Source organism: Pongo abelii, chromosome 21, assembly GCF_028885655.2.
Source record: "Pongo abelii isolate AG06213 chromosome 21, NHGRI_mPonAbe1-v2.0_pri, whole genome shotgun sequence".
Lineage (NCBI taxonomy): Eukaryota > Metazoa > Chordata > Mammalia > Primates > Hominidae > Pongo > Pongo abelii.
Window position 1 is genome coordinate 40,012,322 of NC_072006.2, and position 21,076 is coordinate 40,033,397.

Sequence of the window (21,076 nt, forward strand, 5' to 3'; positions counted from 1 at the left end):
AATCAAAATAAAACAAAACAATAGCTTAGCATATACAGTGTTCTGAATCATATAACTCTATATCTTAGAAGAGCTTTCCATATCTTGACAGATAAAATCATCTTGTTCTTTTTAGTAACCGCGTAGTATAAGTCCGGGCACGGTGGCTCATGCCTGTAATGCTACCACTTTGGGAGGCTGAGGCGGGTGGATCATGAGGTCAAGAGATCGAGACCATCCTGGCCAACATGGTGAAACCCCGTTTCTACTAAAAATACAAAAATTAGCTGGGCGTGGTGGCACGTAGCTGTAGTCCCAGCTACTCAGGAAGCTGAGGCAGGAGAATCACTTGAACCAGGGAGGTGGAGGTTGCAGAGAGCTGAGATCACGCCACTGCCCTCCAGCATAGCGACAGAGCGAGACCCTGTCTCAAAGAAACAAACAAACAAACAACAACAAAAAAAACTGCATAGTATTCCATTATATTGCTTATAAATGCTTAAAATTGAGACTGTCTGATACAGTCTGGGTTGCATGGTCATTCTGATTTATTGGCACATGTAAAATCTAATCTAGTTGTTAAATGTTTTCTTCCTACCTCTTGGGTGCTCAAGTCTTTTGTGTATGTCATCTTGTTTAATCCACACTACAACCCAGTGTGCTGCTTCTACTTTACATGAGGGAACTCAGGCTCTGAAAGTTTAATTTAATAGTTCATAAACTAGCCGGGCACAGTGGTTCACCCTTGTAATCTCAGCACTTTGGGAGGTTGAGGCAGGCAGATCACCTAAGGTCGGGAGTTCGAGACCAGCCTGGCCAACATGGCGAAACCCCATCTCTACTAAAAATACAAAAATTAGCTGGGCGTGGTGGCGGGCGCTGTAATCCCCGCTACTCGGGAGGCTGAGGCAGGGAGAATTGCTTGAACCCAGGAGGTTGCAGTGAGCCAAGATCACACCACTGCACTCCAGCCTGGGTGACAGAGCAAGACTCTGTCTCAAAAATAAAATAAAATAAAATAGTTCATAAACTAAGGAATATGCAGGTTAGGATTTGGACCTCAAGTCTGTTACCCTCCATAATTTGTGATTTGACCCAATTACACAGAGTCTCTAAACGGTAGGCCTGGTAACCTTCTCCTTTGGGAAGAGGTTTGGAAATGTACCATTATGGATATTTGGATATTTGGGGTGGGTATTAAAGGAATGCCAATTTTTTTTTTCTGACTCAGGTATCCAGCTCACATAGAAGACATTGACTACGAGGAAGGAAAAGTACTCATCCATTTCAAGCGTTGGAACCATCGTTACGATGAGTGGTTCTGCTGGGACAGTCCTTATTTACGCCCTTTAGAGAAAATACAGCTGAGGAAAGAGGGCTTGCATGAAGAGGATGGATCTTCTGTGAGTAACAAATCTGGGAAGTTCTGTAGTATGCAAGGTCAGCCATTGGGCTGTTTGTGTTTCAATATTTGATGTTAGTAGCAGCTGGAGACCAGTTCTTATTTAGGCCTATAGTTGTAACCCTGAGATCTCTATGACACCTGGGGCTCTTGAAGAATCCCAATTTTGTTTGTTTGTTTGTTGTTTGAGACAGAGTCTCGCTCTGTTGCCCAGGCTGGAGTGCAGTGGTGCAATCTCTGCTCACTGCAGTCTCCACCTCTCGGGTTCAAGTGATTCTCATGCCTCAGCCTACCTAGTAGCTGGGATTACTGGTGCCCACTATGGCTAATTTTTGTATTTTTAGTAGAGATGGGGTTTTGCCATATTGGCCAGGCTGGTCTCAAACTCTGGACCAATTTTACAGCATTGTATCCCTAACTGCTAGAACACTGCCTGGCACATAGTAGATCTTCTGATCTTTTGTTAAGCTGTCTGGTCTTTTGTTAAGTGATCATTCTGGCCGGGCGTGGTGGCTCACACCTGTAATTCCAGCACTTTGGGAAGCGGAGGCAGGCAAATCACAAGATCAGGAGTTTGAGACCAGCCTGGCCAACATGGCGAAACCCCACCTCTACTAAAAATACAAAAAATTAGCTGGATATAGTGGCGGGCACCTGTAATACCAGCTACTCGGGAGGCTGAGGCAGGAGAATCGCTTGAACCCAGGAGGCGGAGGTTGCAGTGAGCCAAGATGATCATGCCACTGCACTCCAGCCCGGGTGACAGAGTGATAGTCCATCTCAAAAAAAAAAGTGATCATTCCATGTAGAACGTTGTACTAGTCTCATATGCAAGGTCTTTTTCTTTTGAGACAGGGTCTTGCTCTGTTGCCCAGACTGGAATGCAGTGGTGCGATTATGGCTCACTGCAGCCTCAATCTCCCAGGCTAAAGCGATCTTTCCATTTCAACTTCCCAAGTAGCTGGGACCACAGGCCCACCACACCCGGCTAATTTTTAAATGTTTTTATAGAGACAGTGTCTCGTATTGTTGCCCAGGCTGGTCTTGAACTCCGGGCTCAAGCGATCCTCCCGCCTTGGTCTCCCACAGTGCTAGGATTATAGGTGTAAGCTTGTCCTGCAGAGTCTTTTATAAGCCCTTAAAGAACTTGGAATTGATTGGACTGTATTCCATTTTTCTAAATTTTATCTCTATGCCTGAAGCTTTTACTGACTTCAAAATGCAGTATGAAGTATTAGTTTTAAGGTTTTTTTGTTTTGTTTTGTTTTGTTTTAAGCAATGAAAGCACAGATTTACTGAAATGAAAGTATACTCCACAGAGTGGGAGCGGGCTCAGGCAAGTAGCTCAAGAGCCATTTTTTTGGTTTGTTTTTGAGACGGGGTGTTGCTCTATCGCTCAGGCTGGAGTGCAGTGGCTCGATCTCAGCTCACTGCAACCTCCATCTCCTGGGTTCAAGCAATTCCCCTGCCTTATCCTCCCGAGTAGCTGGGACTACAGGTGCGTGCCACCACACCTGGCTAATTTTTTGTATTTTTAGTACAGACGGGGTTTCACTGTGTTAGCCATGATGGTCTCGATCTCCTGACCTCATGATCCGCCTCCCTCGGCCTCCCAAAGTCCTGGCATTACAGGTGTGAGCCACTGTGCCCGGCCGGTTTTTTTTTTTTTTTTTTTTGATAATGTTGTCCAGCTTTATTTTTGCTTTCTTGCCAAAGAAGATTTGTCAAGCTCCTCACTCTGTCATTATATAATTCCCACCCTGAGAATCTCCCATTTTTCTTCACCATCACCACACACACACACACACACACACACACACACACACACACACACACACACACACACACACACACACACACACACACACACACACACACACACACACACACACACACACACACACACACACGCGCACTGGCTGAAGCAATAAAATATAAAATTCATCCTAAGAAGAAGATAGCAAGTCCAAAGAGGGTTATCAACTTTAGGAAAGAAACAAATAAATCATAAAATAATGATATTTTAAGATTACAGATTAAGCCCTAATTTAGAATATTTTTAGAAATTTTATCATATTAAAACAAGGGTGAAGGCACTATAGACTCATGTTTTTTAACTAACTTTATTTAAATTAGCTACACCCATTTTAAGTGTATGATTTCATAAGTTTCGTGTAATAAGCTTAAGTTTAATAAGCATTTAAATTTGTGATATAAAAATCACCCATTTTAACTGTATAGTTTAATAAGTTTTGCAAATTTATATTGTCAGATAGCCACTGCCATATGATACACAATATTTTCATTATGACAAAAAGAAGCTCTCCCTCAAATTGCTGTTCATTCAGTCTTCACCAGTCAGTCCTGGACCAGTTCTGGACCCTGGCAACCACTGATCTGTCTATTTTCTGTTTATAGTCCTATTTTTGTTTGGTTTTTCATTTGAAATAAAATCATACTATATGTAACATTTTGGGTCTGACTTACTTCAATTAGCATATCTTTTGAAGCTTCATTTACGGTGTTTCTTTTTCTGTTCCTGTAATAGTTTATTTTATTTTTTTAATTTTATTTATTAATTTTTTTATTATACTTTAAGTTCTAGGGTACATGTGCACAACGTGCAGGTTTGTTACATATGTATATGTGTGCCATGTTGGTGTGCTGCACCCATTAACTCGTCTTTTTTGTTTTTTTTAAAGAGACGTTTTCTTGCTCTGTCGCCCAGTCTGAAGTGCAGTGGTGCAGTCTTGGCTCAATGTAGCCTTGACCTCTTGGGCTCAAGCAATCCTCCTTCCTCAGCCTCCCGAGTACCTAGGACTATAGGCATGTACCACTGTGCCTGACTAATTAAAAATTTTTTTTTGCAGAGACAAGGTCTTATTATGTTGCCCAGGCTGGTCTTGAACTCCTGGCCTTAAGGGATCTTTCTGCCAAAGAAGGAAGATCCTTCGTACCTCCCAAAGTCCTGAGATTATAGGCATGTGCCCTTGTGCCTGGCTAGTTTTAAGGTTTTTAAACAGGCATTGAGACATCTATAATGGTCCTGCTGCTTTTGGATCTGACTCAGCCCTGCCTTCTATTTTCTTTTTTTTTTTTTTTTTTGAGACAGTCTTACTGTATTGCCGAGGCTGGAGTGCAGTGGCATGATCTTGTCTCACTGCAACCTGTCTTCCGGGTTCAAGTGATTCTCGAGTCTTAGCCTTCTGAGTAGCTTGGACTACAGATGCATCCAACCACACCTGGCTAATGTTTGTATTTTTAGTAGAGATGTTAGTTCATCGTGTTGGCCAGACTCCTGGCCTCAGGTGATCCACCTGCCCCAGCCTCCCAAAGTGCTGGGATTACAGGCACGAGCCACTGTGTCCGGCTTATTTTCTGTTTTAACCCTATTAGGGAACTCGAACTCTTGCTGGCCTTTTTTTTCTTTTTCCCAATTAAGGATTATTCAGTATTGTTCCATTTGACTTTTCAGTGTTCATTCTACAATTTTTTTTTTTTTTTTTTTTTTTTTAAGACAGAGTCTCACTGTATCACCCAGCCTGGAGTGCAATGGCGCAATCTCGGCTCACTGCAACCTCCACCTCCCGGGTTCAAGTGATTCTCCTGCCTCAGCCTCCTGAGAAGCTGGGATTACAGGTGGCCGCCACCACACCGGCTAATTTTTGTGTTTTTAGTAGAGATGGGGTTTTACCATGTTGGCCAGGCTGATCTCAGGTGATCTGCCCACCTTGACCTCCCAGAGTGCTGGGATTATGGGTGTGAGCCACTGCACCTGGCCCATTGTACAAAATTTATCAGTGCAAACTATGTGCTGAGAAAAGAGTATAAAATATTAAAGGTGAATGGTTGCTTTCCCTGGCAAAAGACCCTTTAGAAGTGTAGGTGGCATTAAATGCTGCTTCCCTGAGTATGAAGTAGCCTCATATCTTCTAACTCCTATACTGGATGTGTATCCTAGTAGTCCTGGCCTCTTAGACTCATTTTCAGAATGTATGCTGGTTAGGGTAGAATTATCATCAGTGCTGTTCTGTGCCTGCCCAGACCTCTTGGGCTTATTGAGGTCTTGTGTCCCAGCCCTTTTGTTTTGACTCCCGTCTTAGTCTTTTTTGTGTTGCTATAACAGAATACCTGAGACTGGGTAATTTATAAAGAAAAGAGGTTTGTTTAGCTCACAATTCTGCAGGCTGGGAAGTTCAAGTGCATGGTACTGGCTTCTGGCATCAGCTGTCATGCTGTGTCATACATGGTGGAAGGTCAAAGAGGGAGACAAGTGTGAAGAGAGGGACCAAACAGGAGGAGGAGCCTTGCTTTATAACAACTTGCTTTCTTGGGAATGAATCCATTCCCAGGAGAGTGAGAAGTCACTCCTGTGAGACAGCATTAATCTATTCATGAGGGATCTGCTACCATGACCCAAACACCTCTCATAGGCCCCATTTTCAACACTGCTGCACTGAAAACGTTAACTTTTGGTGAGGACAAATGACACCGAAATTATAGCAACTCCTACTGTTGAACAACAGAAATATCTTCCTCCATCTCAACAGCTACTTTCCCTTCACACTTTCTTATCAATCCCAGCCTCTTTTATGAGATCTGGTATGTCCTGTATGTCCTGTGAAATTAGGTTGGTAACAGGATCTTTTTTTTTTTTTTATGTTTTTTAGGAATTTCAAATAAATGAGCAGGTCCTTGCTTGCTGGTCTGATTGTCGTTTTTACCCGGCCAAAGTCACTGCTGTTAACAAGGATGGTAAGGCATTTGAGTTGTAGTTGTTTTTACTCATGACTTAGGTGGTGGTGGGGGGGATGTTTGTAATATCAGAGCTTGATAGTATATTTTCAGTATTTATTTACTGCCTAAGTATCTGCTTTATTCAAGTTAATCACTATGTCAGGAGTTGGGAAGAAATTATAAGTGTAAAGAAAACTGGACAAAAAAGGTAGTTTGACTTTTTACCCCCTAAATTTCAGTCATTGTTTTCTAAAACAGTCACAGTTCATCTGTCACTCTGCCTGGAAGTATGCAGGTACTTGCTGTCTAGGAGTTCCTAATATAATTGATGAGATAGCCCTGAATATTTGTGAACAGCTTAGAAATTAAATGAACACTAAGAAATTTTAAAAAATGTCCTTTCTGGATGCAAGGTGACTGAGGGTGGTCTGTAACATTGGAGTTGCTAATGGAAACTGGGATGCCGGAATTTAGAGCACTGAGTTGGGTTTCATTTGCCAGAGTTGAACATGTGAAGAGACAGGATAGGGAACTTGACTAATAGAGGCTCAATTTTGCTAGTAAAAGGGCAGACAAACAGTTATGAGGATAATATGTATGGTCAGGATCCTGGCACCTGGAGAATAGAGTCTGGGTCCCAGTGATACCATTGTAAGCACATTCCACTAGGGTGTGTGTGGTCTCCATGATCTCTGAAGTGAGTGTTTAGGGAAGTCAGGCCTCTTGATGCCACTGTAGGGTTGACTATTAGGCCAGACTGACTTTTCATTTGATGAAGTTATTCAGATATTTATTAATACTCTGCTAACTGCTGGGCCTCAGGCTGACCAAGTTTTGTCTGAGAATGATTTTTTTTTTCTTGTTCTTTTTTGAGACAGAGTCTTGCTCTGTTGCCCAGGCTGGAGTGCAGTGGTGCCAGCTCAGCTCACTGCAACCTCCATCTCCTGAGTTCAAGCGATTCTCCTGCCTCAGCCTCCTGAGTAGCTGGGATTACCAACGTGCACCACGGTCAGCTAAATTTTGTATTTTTAGTAGAGACGGGGTTTCGCTATGTTGGCCAGGTTGGTCTCATGTGATCCGCCCACCTCGGCCTCCCAAAGTTTTGGGATTATAGGCGTGAGACACCATGCCCAGCCACAACTTTTTAGAAAAGTATTTTTCAGGCCAAACACGATGGTTCGTGCCTGTAATCCCAGCAGTTTGGGAGGCTCTGGTGGGAGGATCACTTGAGGCCAGGAATTTGAGACCAGCCTGGGCAACATAGCGAGACCTCATCTCGCTATGAAAAAACATTTAGATGAGTGTGGTGACATGTTCCTGTAGTCCTAGCTACTCGCATGGCTGAGGTGGGAAGATCCCTTGAGCCCAGGAGTTTGAGGCTGCAGCAAGCTATGATAGTGTCATTGTACTCCAGCCTGGGCAGCAGAATGAGACTCTGTCAAAAAAAAAAAAAAAAAAAAGTCTTTTCAGTTGTGCTTCCTCCATAAGCTAAAATTATAGGAGGGAGAGTCTCGAGGCTGTGGTAGTTCCTGAAATGGTCATTTGCAATACTAATATATTGTTTCTGAAGCTCCATATTTTGTCCAGTGAAATTTAGTTAATTGAAGGACATGAAAATGAATGGAAATTTCTGCTAAAACCTGTTGTCCTGAGATTCTTGGGTCCAAAGTCCTGTATTATGCTGACACACTGACTGGTTTTTGGGACTAACTGGAAGAGGGAGGAGAGGATATGGGAGAGGGGCAATCCTGAAACAGAAAGTTAGTGGGGCAGGCTGGGTAGTACTATTGGCCACCCAGATTGTGAAGGAAAGCTAGCCTTTGTAGGAGCTCAGATCTATGTCTGATTCGGAGATGAAGATAATTAATGCCTCTAAGAGGGGTGGGAAGGTGTCTTGGTGGAGGCAATGAAGGCTTAGTAATCTACTGTTTAGATCTAATACCTGCAGAGCCCAGAGCCTGGCATCATGAAGTAAAACAAAAGAAGACCTGCTTCAAGGTAGAATGAAGTAGGTGCTGAAATAGAGCTACCAGGAGGAGGCAGGGCAGGATGGTGCAGGTTAATCATGGTAGGCACCTGTCTCTATAAGGTTTTGTGTTTGTGTGTGGGATGGGTCAGAAACTCTTTGAAATAATGATTTCAAAAATGATTAGGTTTGGATTAGAGCTGATGGTCAGTTTCTGCTTCATCACGATTCACTGTGGGATTACTTGTGGGATTGGGAGCGACAATGCTAGTCTCTCTTTTCACTTTCCTTGGTATTTTCTGCCGTGCCTCAGGTTCATCCGTAGCAGTGGCCACCAGCTTAATGGCCCTGGGAGGAGCAGCTCTGCTGGCAAGGCGGCCCCTTTATTTCCTGTAAATGTCACTTATGTCTTGTTGGTGCTGCGAGGAGGAGGCAGGGGATATAGTGAAGTCACGCCTTGTAGATTTATCTTTAGAAGGCTTGGTCTGATTTTCTTACCACTCTTGATCTCCTTGGATGTTTTGCTAAGGCTGAGTGTTGAGCAGGCTGGTGGGTGGGGACTCTAGCCAGAGTGTGGAAGTGGCAGCTGCTGGCACTGAGGAGTCTGGCATGATTGAATCAGAACTAAATAACAACTTTAGTTTCTTAAGGGAGTCTGTTAGCACTTGGAAAATAGGGCATAGAATGCCATATTATTTAGTTTTTTCACCTGGAATGGTTCTTCAGCAGTGGAGATTAAGCATTATTTAGTATGAAGGCAGCGGCAGTTCGTAGCCTTGTTAGACCCTCAGTCTGTGTTGTTATTAAAGACAGTAAAAGATGGGTTTCTACTTTCAGGGAATCTTTGTTTGGAAGCCATCTCTGGTGAGCTGATCTCACCTCTTTGCTGGGGCTGCTTAGCTTCCCCCTCCCTTTTTTTTTTTTTTTTGTGACAGAATCTTGCTCTGTTGTCCAGGCTAGAGTGCAGTGGCACAATCTCTGCTCACTGCAACCTCCGCCTCTTGGGTTCAAGCGATTCTCCTGCCTCAGCTTCCTGAGCAGCTGGGACTACAGGCACACGCCACACCACACCTGGCTAATTTATATATATATAAATTTTTAAGGTTTCAGATGTACTTTATTTCTTCATTAATGCCATATCTTAATGAGTACACAGTGCTTTAACTTGGCATCAATTGTGAGCTGTTTTTTAAACAATTCATTATTACACCAGCTGGTATGATTACTGTTCTTTCCATTTTGGGGGGTGACTCTGCCAACAGGGGACGGGTTCCATTCTATTCCAATTTGTGTTGTTATATATGTCCATATAGCAATACAGAAAGTGGCTCCACTAGCTAATACAGTATTACCATATTTGTTATGAAAATCAGGTGTACGTTTCTGGTGGCTCTGCCTTGCCATTGTTTGCTGAATGCTTCGAACTTGGAGATGACTTAGTTTGTTTTTGACCAAGGGAAACATTGTGAAGGTGAAGATAGAACTGCGGCAATGAAGCTGCTGCTTTAATTTTTGCATTTGTAGTAGAGACAAAGTTTCACTGTATTGGCCAGGCTGGTCTGGAACTCCTGACCTGAAATGATCCACCCACTTCAGCCTCCCGTATCGCCCCTTTTTTTCACACAAGGATTAGCAGAGTCAGTTGTCTGTCAGGGCTTTTTGCCCCCAGTAGTGTACAACTCTGCTCTGTAAGTGATTTTCTTTAAGGAAACTACTGTGTAGGTTAGCATTTATGACAAAATGGGGAATTGTTCCTTTCTGTTGATCTGTGGTTCTTTAACTTGAATGAGCAGGTAAATCAGCTCCTTCTTCCTAAAAAATATGCATATTTTTGGGTCATGTTCCCTACCTATCCTGCCAGTTCAGTCTCTGGGGCAGTGACTGAAGTCTGCATTTATAACAGGAGATGCTATGGAAATGATCTTGTTTCTAGAGTCTCTGGCTGAAGCAGCTCTTATTTTTTGTTTTCTTCATGCTGTAACTGATTCTACATTTGAAATGTGGGGAGGCTGATACTATGTGAACAGCTTTGTAGAAAGAGAGAAGGAAGATTTAGGCCCACACGTGCAGGTGCTAGCTTGGCTGTTTTCTTCTACTGGGGGAAGAGGGATTGTGCTTCCCCCCCCAACCCCCCCCCCCTTTTTTTTTTTTTTTGCCTAGATAGCCTTTAAAGATGTCAATGTCTGGCCAGGCGCAGTGGCTTATGCCTGTAATCCCAGCACTTTGAGGGGCCGGGGCGGCGGATTACCTGAGGTCAGGAGTTCGAGACCAGCCTGGCCAGCATGGTGAAACCTAGTCTCTACTAAAAATACAAAAATTAACCTGGCGTGGTAGCACGTGCCTGTAGTCCCAGCTACTTGGGAGGCTGAGGCAGAAGAATCGCTTAAACTCAGGAGGCAGAAGTTGCAGTGAGCCGAGATCGCGCCATACTGCATTCTAGCCTGGGCGACAGAGCGAGACTCCGTCTCTGAAAAAAAAAAAAAAAAGATGTCAATGTGCTGTGCTTCCCTTTTAGGGTGACTTGGTGGTATTGATCCCTTGGTCTGTGACAGGCCCTGTGCTAGGTTATTTCCATATCTTATCGTATTTAGTCTTTACACAAACATGGAAAGGTTATTGCCATTAACCCCATTCTTATTTTGCAGATGAGGAACTAAGCTCACAGGGGGAAACTGCTTGAGGTTATAAAGCGCTTGGATGGTAGAGCTGAGATCTGCATGGAGGTCTGTGGTTCTACAGAGTCCCTAAACTGTCGTTCCCACAGTACCAGGCTGCCTCTTTGGAGCAGGGTTTTCCTAAGAGGGCAGGTGTTGTCAATTAGGTCCAGGTGTTCACTGATAGAATGCGAGAGTGGATGTAGTGGTCTGCACTTTCTGGAGCCGGTGTTGTCTTGAGAACCATGGTTGGGAGACAGGGTCTGGTCCCAGTTCCTGCTCAGTGATTATGGGCGGTTCACTGCCTTTGCTCTGGACTCTTTTGAGCAGTTAGAAGTCAAAGAGGGAGTGGGAATAGATAAGTGTTGTATTGGCCACAGAACCTAAACCCAAAATGTAAAATTGCTAAGAAGAAAATACTTAGAGGGAGGGGAAGGCGTGCCCACAAACATATGCACATCCCCACCCCTCAGTCTGTGGAAGCCTAAGGACTTCAAGAAAACTTTTTTTTTTTTTTTGAGATGGAGTCTCCTTCTGTTGCCCATGCTGGAGTGCAGTGGCTCGATCTCAGCTCACTGCAACCTCCGCCTCCTGGGTTCAAGTGATTCTCCTGCGTCAGCCTCCCAAGTAGCTGGGATTACAGGTGTGTGCCATCACGCCTGGCTAATTTTTGTATTTTTAGTAGAGACAGGGTTTCACCGTGTTGGTTAGGCTGGTCTTGAACTCCTGACCTCATGATCCACCCACTTCGGCCTCCCAAAGTGTTGGAATTACAGGCGTGAGCCACCGTGCCCAACCTGACTAATCTTTTTCTCCTTTTCTTGTTTTTTTTTTTTAAAAAAGGGCCAGTCCAGGCACGGTGACTGACTTCTGTAATCCCAGCACTTTGGGAGGTCGAGGCAGGTGGATCACCTGAGGTCAGGAGTTCAAGACCAGCCTGTCCAACATGGTGAAACCCGTCTCTACTAAAAATACAAAAAGTAGCCGGGCGTGGTGGCGTGCACCTGTAATCCCAGCTACTCGGGAGGCTGAGGCAGGAGAATCACTTGAACCCAGGAAGCGGAGGTTGCAGTGAGCCAAGGTCGAGCCACTGCACTCCAGCCTGGGCAACAGAGCAAGACTCGTCTCAAAAAGAAAAAAAAAGAAAAGACTAGTTGAAAGCAGTTGTGAGAAGAAAGGAAAGAGTAGAACAAGAAGTTCGATCTGTAACTAACTGTGAACAATCAGTTGAGATAACTCACTACTTTCAGACCAGCCTGAGAAAACATGTTTGAAAACCCTCCGTTTTCCATCTGTGGCATTCTGGAATAATCTGACTTCCGAAAAGTGAATGAGATAGAAAAGAAGCCCTGGACGCTGGGCAGGATGGCTCACATCTGTAATTCCAGTGCTTTTGGAAGTCGAGGAGGCAGGATTGTTTGAGGCTGGAAGTTTGAGACCAGCCTGGGTAACATAGACCCCCATGCCCCGCTATCTCTACAAAAAATTAAAAAATAAAAAATTGGCTGGACATGTTGGTGCATGCCTGTAGTCCCAGCCACTTATGAGGCAGAGACAGTAGGATTGCTTGAGCCCAGGAGTTTGAGGCTGCAGTGAGCTAGGTTCATACCACTACACTCCAGGATGGGTGACGAAGACCCTGTTTCTTTTTTTTTTTTTGAGATGGAGTCTTGCTTTGTTGCCCAGGCTGGAGTGCAGTGGCACGATTTCAGCTCACTACAACCTCTGCCTCCCAGGTTCGAGTGATTCTCCTGCCTCAGCCTCCCGAGTAGCTGGGATTACAGGCACCCACCATCATGCCCAACTAATTCTTGTATTTTTGTAGAGATGGGGTTTCACCACGTTGGCCAGACTGGCCTTGAACTCCTGACCTCAAGTGATCCGCCTGCCTTGACCTCCCAAAGTGCTGGGATTACAGGCGTGAGCCACCATGCCCGCCGATGAAGACCCTGTTTCTAAGAAAAAAAGAGGCCCTGGAATATTGGCTGTGGTAGATTTCATGAGCAGCAGAAATCTGTCCAATCCAAAATCACCCATGTATTATCCCTATGTCTTTGGTTCTAGAGAACATGAGCTTGTTATGCATCTCTAGTTTTGTTCTTAGAACCCTTTTAGTATTACTGACTGCTATAAGATTGTCTGCGATGCTGAGTCCTTAACCCTCAGGGGCAAGACCAGGAATCTTTGTTTCACCTTAAAGTCTAACGACAAAAACTCCTTAAGGGAGTCTGAGGCAGGTAGCCCTTCTGTCACGTTAAGAGGAGATAGAACAGGATACACTTATTTTGAGTTCCTTCATTTACATGTTGTTTGTTAGGTAGTGTTTGTGGCCACAGGAGAACTCTATTATTAGCCACCTACAGGAGGATTCCATGTGAAGACAATCTTTTAGTAATATACATGAAACCATCAGAGTAAAATTTGGGCCTCTCTGTTGTCCATTATTCTCTCTGATTTATTGAAGCCCAAGTTAGGCTGTGTTTAGCATGATTAAAGGGGAAAGTTTCAAGATGATCCTTTGTAGTCCTTTGGAAGTTAAAAGGATCAAAGACGGAGAGATATCTAAGGACGGTCATCCCTTAGCACCTTTGGCCACAGTTTGTGTCATTTCAGCACTCTGAAATGGGTCTGTGGTTTGGAATTAGGCTGAGGAGCTTGAGCAATAGGCAGTGTGGGGTGGTGGGAAAAAATTGGTTGGAGTTCAGTAGACGGGCTTGAATTCCAAAGATAGCTGTCTCAGACTTAATCATGGAACTCAGGTTCCTTTTATGTAAGTCCTCCTTCTGGAATCTGCCATCAGGAGTAAGCTTCAAAATTAACTCCAAGTAGCTGAAAATGTTGGACTGTTAGGTAACATTACTCAATATTGACTTTTGGATGTTGGAAATGCCTGTAAAAATGGCAGTTTTCCTTTTGATGTAACTGATGCTGAACTAACTTTGTTGATAAAATAGTTGAAAATAGAGTCTTGGGTGGCTTGTTGGCACACATAATATTTAAGATTTCAAGATAACTGGAGTCTTAAAACTCCCATCCCCCCATCTGTGTCCCCAGACTTGCCAGAGTTGCACCATGGTTGCTTGAGAAGGTTCTGTTTAGAATTCCATAGCATTGTTTATCATAACTGCTTTGCTTGCCAACACCCTCACAATATAGGCAGGGAAAAACAGGAACCCAGACCTTTGTTGTAAGTACTCATAAGTCATTGCTGAGCTGCCTGTGTAGATAATTGTTTATGCTCTTATCCTTTTATGTTCTTATCCTTCTATCATAGCCTGTTCATCTAATTGCTGTTGTCATCTAATTGCTGATGTTTTAACCCAACCAGGCATAACTGTGTATCCTTATATCTTGTTTGCTAGCCAGTTCCTTTTTTTTAATTTTTAATTTTTTTTTAAATTTTTAATTTTTGTGGGTACATAAGTGGGTGTATGTATTTATGAGTTACATGAGATATCGATACAGGTATGCAATGTGTAATAATCACATCAGGGTAAATGGGGGTATATATCATGCCAAGCATTTATCCTTTGTTACAAACAATTTAATTATGTAGTTATTTTATTTTATTTTATTTTTTTTAGGCAGAGTTTCACTCTGTCTCCCAGTCTGGAGTGCAGTGGTGTGATCTTGGCTCACTGCAACCTCCACTTCCTGGGTTCAGGCGATTCTCTTGCCTCAGCCTCCTGAGTAGCTGGGATTACAGGTGCCCACCACCACACCTGGCTAATGTTTTTTGCATTTTTTCAGTAGAGACAGGGTTTCACCATGTTGGCCAGACAAGTCTTGAACTCCTGACCTCAAATGATTCACCCGCCTCGGCCTCCCAAAGTGCTGGGATTACAGGCGTGAGCCACCACGCCTGGCCAAGTTATTTTAAAATGTACAATTATTTTTGACTATAGTCACCCTGTTGTGCTAGCAAATACTAGGTCTTATTCATTCTTTCTAACTTTTTTGTACCCCTTAACCATCTACACCTTCCCCCACCCCTGCCTATTACCCTTCCTAGCCTCTGGTAACCCTCCCTTTACTCTCTATCTCCATAAGTTCAATTGTTTTAATTTTTAGCTCCTACCAATAAGTGAGAACATCAAAGTTTGTCTTTCTATGTCTTGCTAGCTAGTTTCGTCATGTATTGGTGACACCTGTGACAAATAATCACCTTTATTTTGTAATTACCAGGAATAAAGGTCAATAGGTAATTACTAATTGTCTATGGCAGTGGTTCTTGGACTTTGGTATACATCAGAATCACCTGGAGGAGTTGTTAAAAATGCACATTCCTGTGTCCTGTTCCCAGTTGCTGATTCAGTGTATCTGAGGTAGGACTGGTAACTTGGATTTCTAATGAGTTCCCAGGAGTTGCTCATGCTGCTGCTGTGGGACCACACTTTGAGAAGCACTGGTTTACTCTGAGGCAGGTACTGTATGTGGAAGAAAGTGGTATAAGATGTGGTCTCTGGCCTTGAAGAGCCTGCTTTTGAGTTGCGATCTGTACTTATATGAAAGTAGACCTAAGTTTGAAGCTCTGTAGGCTGGTGCCAGATGAGCCTAAGAAGTTCAGATCGGGGGTAATCATTAGTAGCTTTTACAGAACTGTTGTGGGTGTTTGAGCCGGGCACTTAAAGATCAGTGAGTGGCACATTCCCAGAAGGAAAACACTTTAATACAGATGTGGAGTTAGAAGTGTCGCTGGCAGTTTCAGTGGGTAGCTTGTCACTTTGAGTTGGTGGGTGTTGGATGGTGGTAATGAGAAATAAGATTCGGAAAATTATTGGGGTCAGATTGTGTTGGAGGTTGAATACTTTTGGACTTCATTTGGTACCCGTGATTAGCCATTGACTAGGCCCTGTTGAGGACTGGCGGTGGAGGGGTGTGGGAAGAGAATGTATCAGGAGAAAACCAGGTCTTAACTTTGTTGTTTCATTCTTTGGCTCCCAGACCTCAGGGTTTTTTGCAGGGAGTGGGGGAATTGGTTCTAAAAAGAGAAAAACCTGTTTACTAGTGGAAACCATTACGTGATTACCAATGGTTTACTGAATCTTGACAAGATTAATTGTGATTATTTTAAATCCCTGGGGCAAAAATGGGTGGGGCATGAATTGGCTCTAAGATGCGAAATTTGAAAGTGTTTGGGTACAACTAATGAGAACTTCTGTAGTTGGACACCTTATTTGGGAAGATAAGATTATCTGGGTTTCCAGCTTAAGGTTTTTAGCAGGGACGGATATTTATTGAATAATTTTTTTCTAATGGGAAAAAACTAACAGTGTAGCAGAAAAAAACTAACAGTGTAGCAGCAAACATTTTGTGTTTTGACCAAGTCTCTATTTTAAAACATTGTATCATGAAGATAATTCAAATGGATTTTGAGATGTGGAAATAGAACACATCTCTTGAAACACAATACCTTTAGCAGAATGATGTTCCTTTTTTTTTTTTTGGAGACGGAGTCTTGCTCTGTTGCCCAGCCTGGAGCGCAATGGCAGGATCTCGGCTCACTGCAACCTCCGCCTCCCCGGTTCAAGTGATTCTCCTGCCTCAGCCTCCTGAGTAGCTGGGATTACAGGCTCCTGCCACCAAGCGTGGCTAATTTTTTGTATTTTTTAGTAGAGATGGGTTTCACTATGTTGGCCAGGCTGGTCTCGAACTCCTGACCTCGTGATCCGCCTGCCTCGGCCTCCCAAAGTGCTGGGATTACAGGCGTGAGCCATGATGTTCCTTTTAAAACTTGAGAGCTATTACTGCCCCCGATCCCGGAACGTAAAGATTAAATTATAAAAGTGAAAAATTCACCAAGGAATAAATAAGTCTGCATTTTACTCACATTCTTAATTGTTTTACTGCTCTTTGTTCTTCACTTAAATTCAGTGAAATTTTTTTTATTTTAATGAAGCATCTAAAAAAAAGTTTATTTTTTTGATAGATTTCAATTTACGTAGGTAGAAAACTGTGTAATCTTAACTAAGAAATGAAGACAAGCATACTGTTATCTTGGACATAAGTAAGACTGAATATGATTCTTAAACAGTTTTAAACTCCTATAAGCTTATTATGTGGTTGGAGATCCCTTGTGTTTATACTTTGAAAAGTTACCACTTTCATGAAATTGTGAGTTAAAATCATGATATCTTCTTGAATTTTAGGTACTTACACTGTGAAATTTTATGATGGAGTAGTTCAGACTGTCAAACATATTCATGTCAAAGCTTTTTCCAAAGATCAGGTGAGAAATGTGGTTTTGTGCTTTGTGTTATGAATAATGCTAACATTGTAGTTTTGTTTCCTCAAATAAAGACATTACATTTGTTTATGATGGCAAGTGTTTATTTCCTCCATCTGACACAGTTTCACCAGAAAATAATACACAAGTTTTCAGAAGTTGTAAATATTTGTTTCTTTGCTGTTTCCTATTTATTTATTTGTTTATTTAGAGACAGTGTCCTGCTCTGTCGCCCAGGCTGGAGTACAATGGTGTGATCACGGGTCACTGCAACCTCTGCCTCCTGGGTTCAAGCAATTCTCCTGTCTCAGCCTCCTGAGTTGCTGGGATTATAGGCGCACACCACCACGCCTGGCTAATTTTTTTGTATTTTTAGTAGAGACGGGGTTTCACCGTATTGGTCAGGCTGGTCTCGAACTCCTGACTTCAGGTGATCCACCTACCTCGGCCTCCCAAGGTGCTGGGATTACAAGTATGAGCCACTGTGTCTGGCCACTGTTTCCTTTTAACAGAGATTTTTTTTCAAAAGTGCCAAATGCTTGGATACCATTGCCTATATTCTGTTCTCCTCATCTTTTTTCAACAATGGTTATTCTTTTCTTCTCTCTGTGCCCCACAAGAGCTGTTAGCCGTCACAGGGAACTTGTTGAATTGCTTGAGGAGACCTCCAGTATGTTTTCTCTCCATCTAGCTCTGTCTTTTAGCTTAGGACTATTACTTGGTGGTTTACAGAGCTATCATTTGGCACAGATTTGGCAGCCACTTGTGCTAGATGTGCCTGGTTTGTGAATTTGGTATGCTGTTGTTCCAGTCACCATGCATGTACTTGCCTGAGCATGGGGCCTCAGTTTTGATACTGGAAATATGGTTTGCATAGATACAGGCTATCTAGAAGTGTTGCCTACTTTCTTCATGATTTTTCCCCTTTTGTCTTTTTCGTGTTTATGTTTTAATAGTTGAGGGGAAAATAGAGATCAAAATTTGGATATTGGTGTTTTTAAAAATCCTGATTATTACTAATTTCAGCTGTTGAGACAGCTAATTTAGCAATTTAGTAAAAGATTTTATCACTGAGGCATCATAACTGGTTACTCATCTGCTTGGATGGTAGTTGATGTGACACTATTTGGTGATGCTATAACCTGTTGTGTCTTTGGTTTTTGTTTGTTTGTTTGTTTGTTTGTTTGTTTTTGGAGACAGAATCTTGTTCTGTCGCCTGGGCTGGCGTGTAGTGGCGCAATCTTGGCCCACTGCAACTTCCCCGCCTCCCCAATTCAAGTGATTCTCCTGCCTCACCCTCCCAAGTAGCAGAGACTAGGCGCATGCCACCACGCCCGGCTCATTTTTTGTATTTTGGTAGAGACAGGGTTTCACCACGTTGTCCAGGCTGGTCTCAAACTCCTGAGCTCAGGCAATCCGCCCACCTCGGCCTCCCAAAGTGCTAGGATTACAGGTGTGAGCCACTGCGCCTGGCCCTCTGTTGTGTCTTTGTGATGATGATATGATTCTACTTATCAGAGATTTTTAATGAATTCTTCTGTATGTATATTTGTAAGTTGTGTTTTTTTTGAGACCGAGTCTCTCTCTGTCACCCAGACCGAAGTGCAGTGGCCCAATCTCTGCTCAGTGCAAACAAACTCCGCCTCCCAAGTTAAAGTGATTCTTGTCTCAGCCTCCCGATTTGCTGGGATTACAGGCATGTACCACCACGCCTGGCTAATTTTTGTATTTTTAGTAGATGCGGTTTCACCATGTTGGCCAGGCTGGTCCTGAACTCCTGACCTCAAGTGATCCGCCCACTTTGGACTCCCAAAGTGCTGGGATTACAGGCATAGGCCACCATGCCTGGCCTATTCATAAGTTTCTAAGAAATTTTTTTTTTTTTTTTTTGAGATGGAGTCTCACTCTGTAGCCTAGGCTGGAGTACAGTGATGCAATCTAGGCTCACTGTAAACTCCACCTCCTGGGTTCAAGCAATTCTCCTTCCTCAGCCTCCCAAGTAGCTGGGACTTACAGGCATGTACCACCATGCCCAGCTAATTTTTGTATTTTTAATAGAGATGGGAGTTTCACCATGTTGGCCAGGCTGGTCTTGAACTCCTGACCTCGGGTGATCTGCCTACCTTGGCCTCCCAAAGTGCTGAGATTACAGGGCATGAGCCACCATGCCCAGCCGATTCAAAGGATTTTGATACATACCTTTAGTGGTAACCTCAAGAATGTTTTTGCCTTTTGCTGGTTTTCATCTTCAGAAAATTAACAAATTATTACATAAAGCTTTGGCCCTGATGATGCTTTTTCTTTGATCACTTGTCTCTCAGGCATGTAAGGAGCCATACAGTACTCTAAAACATTATTTTGGCCTTAAATTTGGCAATTTTTGTGTTAGGTTTGTGGAACGAGTTAATATAGAGGACAGAATTATAAACTTGTCCAGAATTGGCAGGTTATATCCAGAACCTTCCCAAGTGGAAGTCCAGGGCTCTAGATAACAATTGTTCATCTGTTTACTCTGCATTACTCAGTAAATTGATGGATAGCACTCACAGTGCTTTGGCTTGGAGGTGGGTGCCTTACCCGGTGAGGATCTCTGGGTGCCATGCTTCATTTCTCATTTCCCAGTGGCCTCTGAGTGTCTGACCTTAGCCCGGTAGGCCCTTATTAAGCACAGGCCCATGGCTCCTGGACTTGGCTTCTTTTCCAAGAGGGTACAGTGGTTTGGCTAGAGTTATCTGTCATGGGCAATTTCAAAGGTTTTTCATATACTATTGGAATAGATTGAGTTTTTTTTTTTTTTCTGTAGGACTGCACTGCCTTATAAATGTTTTGATAGTCTCTATATTAGTGACACTTACGTTTTTGAAGTTATAATACATGTTTACTGTAGAAAAATATGTAAGTACAAAGCACAAAGAAAATAAAAACTATAATTCCATCAAACAGATATCATTGTTCTTAACGTTTTGGTGTATAATTTGGCTTAACAATTTGATGTATACATCTTTCTGTGTTTTTTATTAAACATATGTGTGTGTATCTATTTATTTTCAAAATTGGAGTTGTGGTACATTAATATAGTACTGCTCTTTTAACTAACATTTCCCCAAGTTCCTTAATATTCTGAGAATATAATTTTTAACAGCTATGTAGTATTCTGTAATATGTATGTAACTACTTTGTGTAACCAATTCCCAAATGGTCATTAAGGATATTTGTAAATCCAGGTACACAAGCCTGATTATTATTTTAGCTAATTTTATTTCTAGGAATTTATTCTAGTTCAAAGGTATAACCTTTTTAGTTTTGACTCAAATTGCCATCTCCTCCCTGAACTCCCAACAAGAAGGGCAATTTCAGTTTATATTTCTGCTGGCTGTTACCGAGAATGCCTGTTCTCAAACCTGGCTGCTTTCAGAATAATTTGGGGGACTTGAAAAAATATTTCCTTGTTGATTATTTTTCCTTGTAGAACAAATTAAACTTTTATTTGTTGAGTATTTAGGTACTCCTTCCTGCTTCCAGTGAAAACCTATGTGCCTAGTGTGTGCTAGGTGCTGGGGATCCCATATGAACATAGTATGGTGGTCTCTGCTCTTTTGAGGTCCTAGAAGAGAGATATGTACACAAATGAACTTAATTATAGTTTTGGAATCTCTAGAGCTTTCAGACCTGGCCTTATTATGAAACAGTCACAATAGAGGACCCTCGATTTTTAGTGTGAATTTTAAAGAATGTAATTTAGGGAGAACATAACTAAGAAACGGTATTTCCTACCAATAGACAAAAACTCCAAGTAGCTCAGGAACATGGTAGGCGGCTTGTTGAACTGAGCACAGCCTTTACCTGGTAGAGGAAGCAGAGACCCTGGTTCTGGGTTGGATAATCTTTATAGTTTTCCTGTTCAGCTTCCAGTTATCAGTTTTTGTTTTTCTGTACACAAGACATCAGCATATGCTGGCAAACTGAACCAGGCCTCTGAAAAGCTCTGGGTTAGTATAGTCATGCTGGGGATAAGGACAGAGCATGAAGGCATTTTCTTCGAACACCTTTGTCAGAAAGATTGCTTTCCAGAATTTTAAGGCCAGGCATGGTGCCTACAATCCCAATACTTT

General features: G+C 42.7%; 2 protein-coding genes across 8 annotated transcripts in view; one reads left to right on the forward strand and one right to left on the reverse strand.

Annotated features, from left to right (window-relative positions):
- PHF20 (PHD finger protein 20) overlaps positions 1-21,076 on the forward strand; it is a 181,864-nt gene that overhangs the window by 73,300 nt on the left and 87,488 nt on the right. For 4 of the 7 annotated variants that reach the window (XM_063720639.1, XM_063720641.1, XM_063720640.1 and 1 more), the window contains exons 3-5: positions 1,211-1,382; positions 6,052-6,136; positions 16,888-16,967. In XM_063720639.1, the coding sequence (XP_063576709.1) occupies positions 1,211-1,382; positions 6,052-6,136; positions 16,888-16,967 (337 nt within the window). Of the gene's footprint in view, positions 1-1,210; positions 1,383-6,051; positions 6,137-13,897; positions 13,926-16,887; positions 16,968-21,076 lie in introns of those variants that run through there. The other 3 variants (XM_063720642.1, XM_063720644.1, XM_063720645.1) reach the window with 3 other exon arrangements.
- Positions 9,213-9,571, reverse strand: LOC112130362 (cytochrome c oxidase subunit 7B, mitochondrial-like). Its single transcript, XM_054542389.2, has one exon. It carries the CDS (start codon positions 9,546-9,548, stop codon positions 9,213-9,215), a length of 336 nt encoding a protein of 111 aa, XP_054398364.1. The 5' UTR covers positions 9,549-9,571.

What these genes read in the sequence shown, in the direction of transcription:
- LOC112130362 (XM_054542389.2), bottom strand. Translation starts at nt 9,548, where the DNA reads ATGTTTCCCTTGGTCAAAAACAAACTAAGTCATCTCCAAGTTCGAAGC.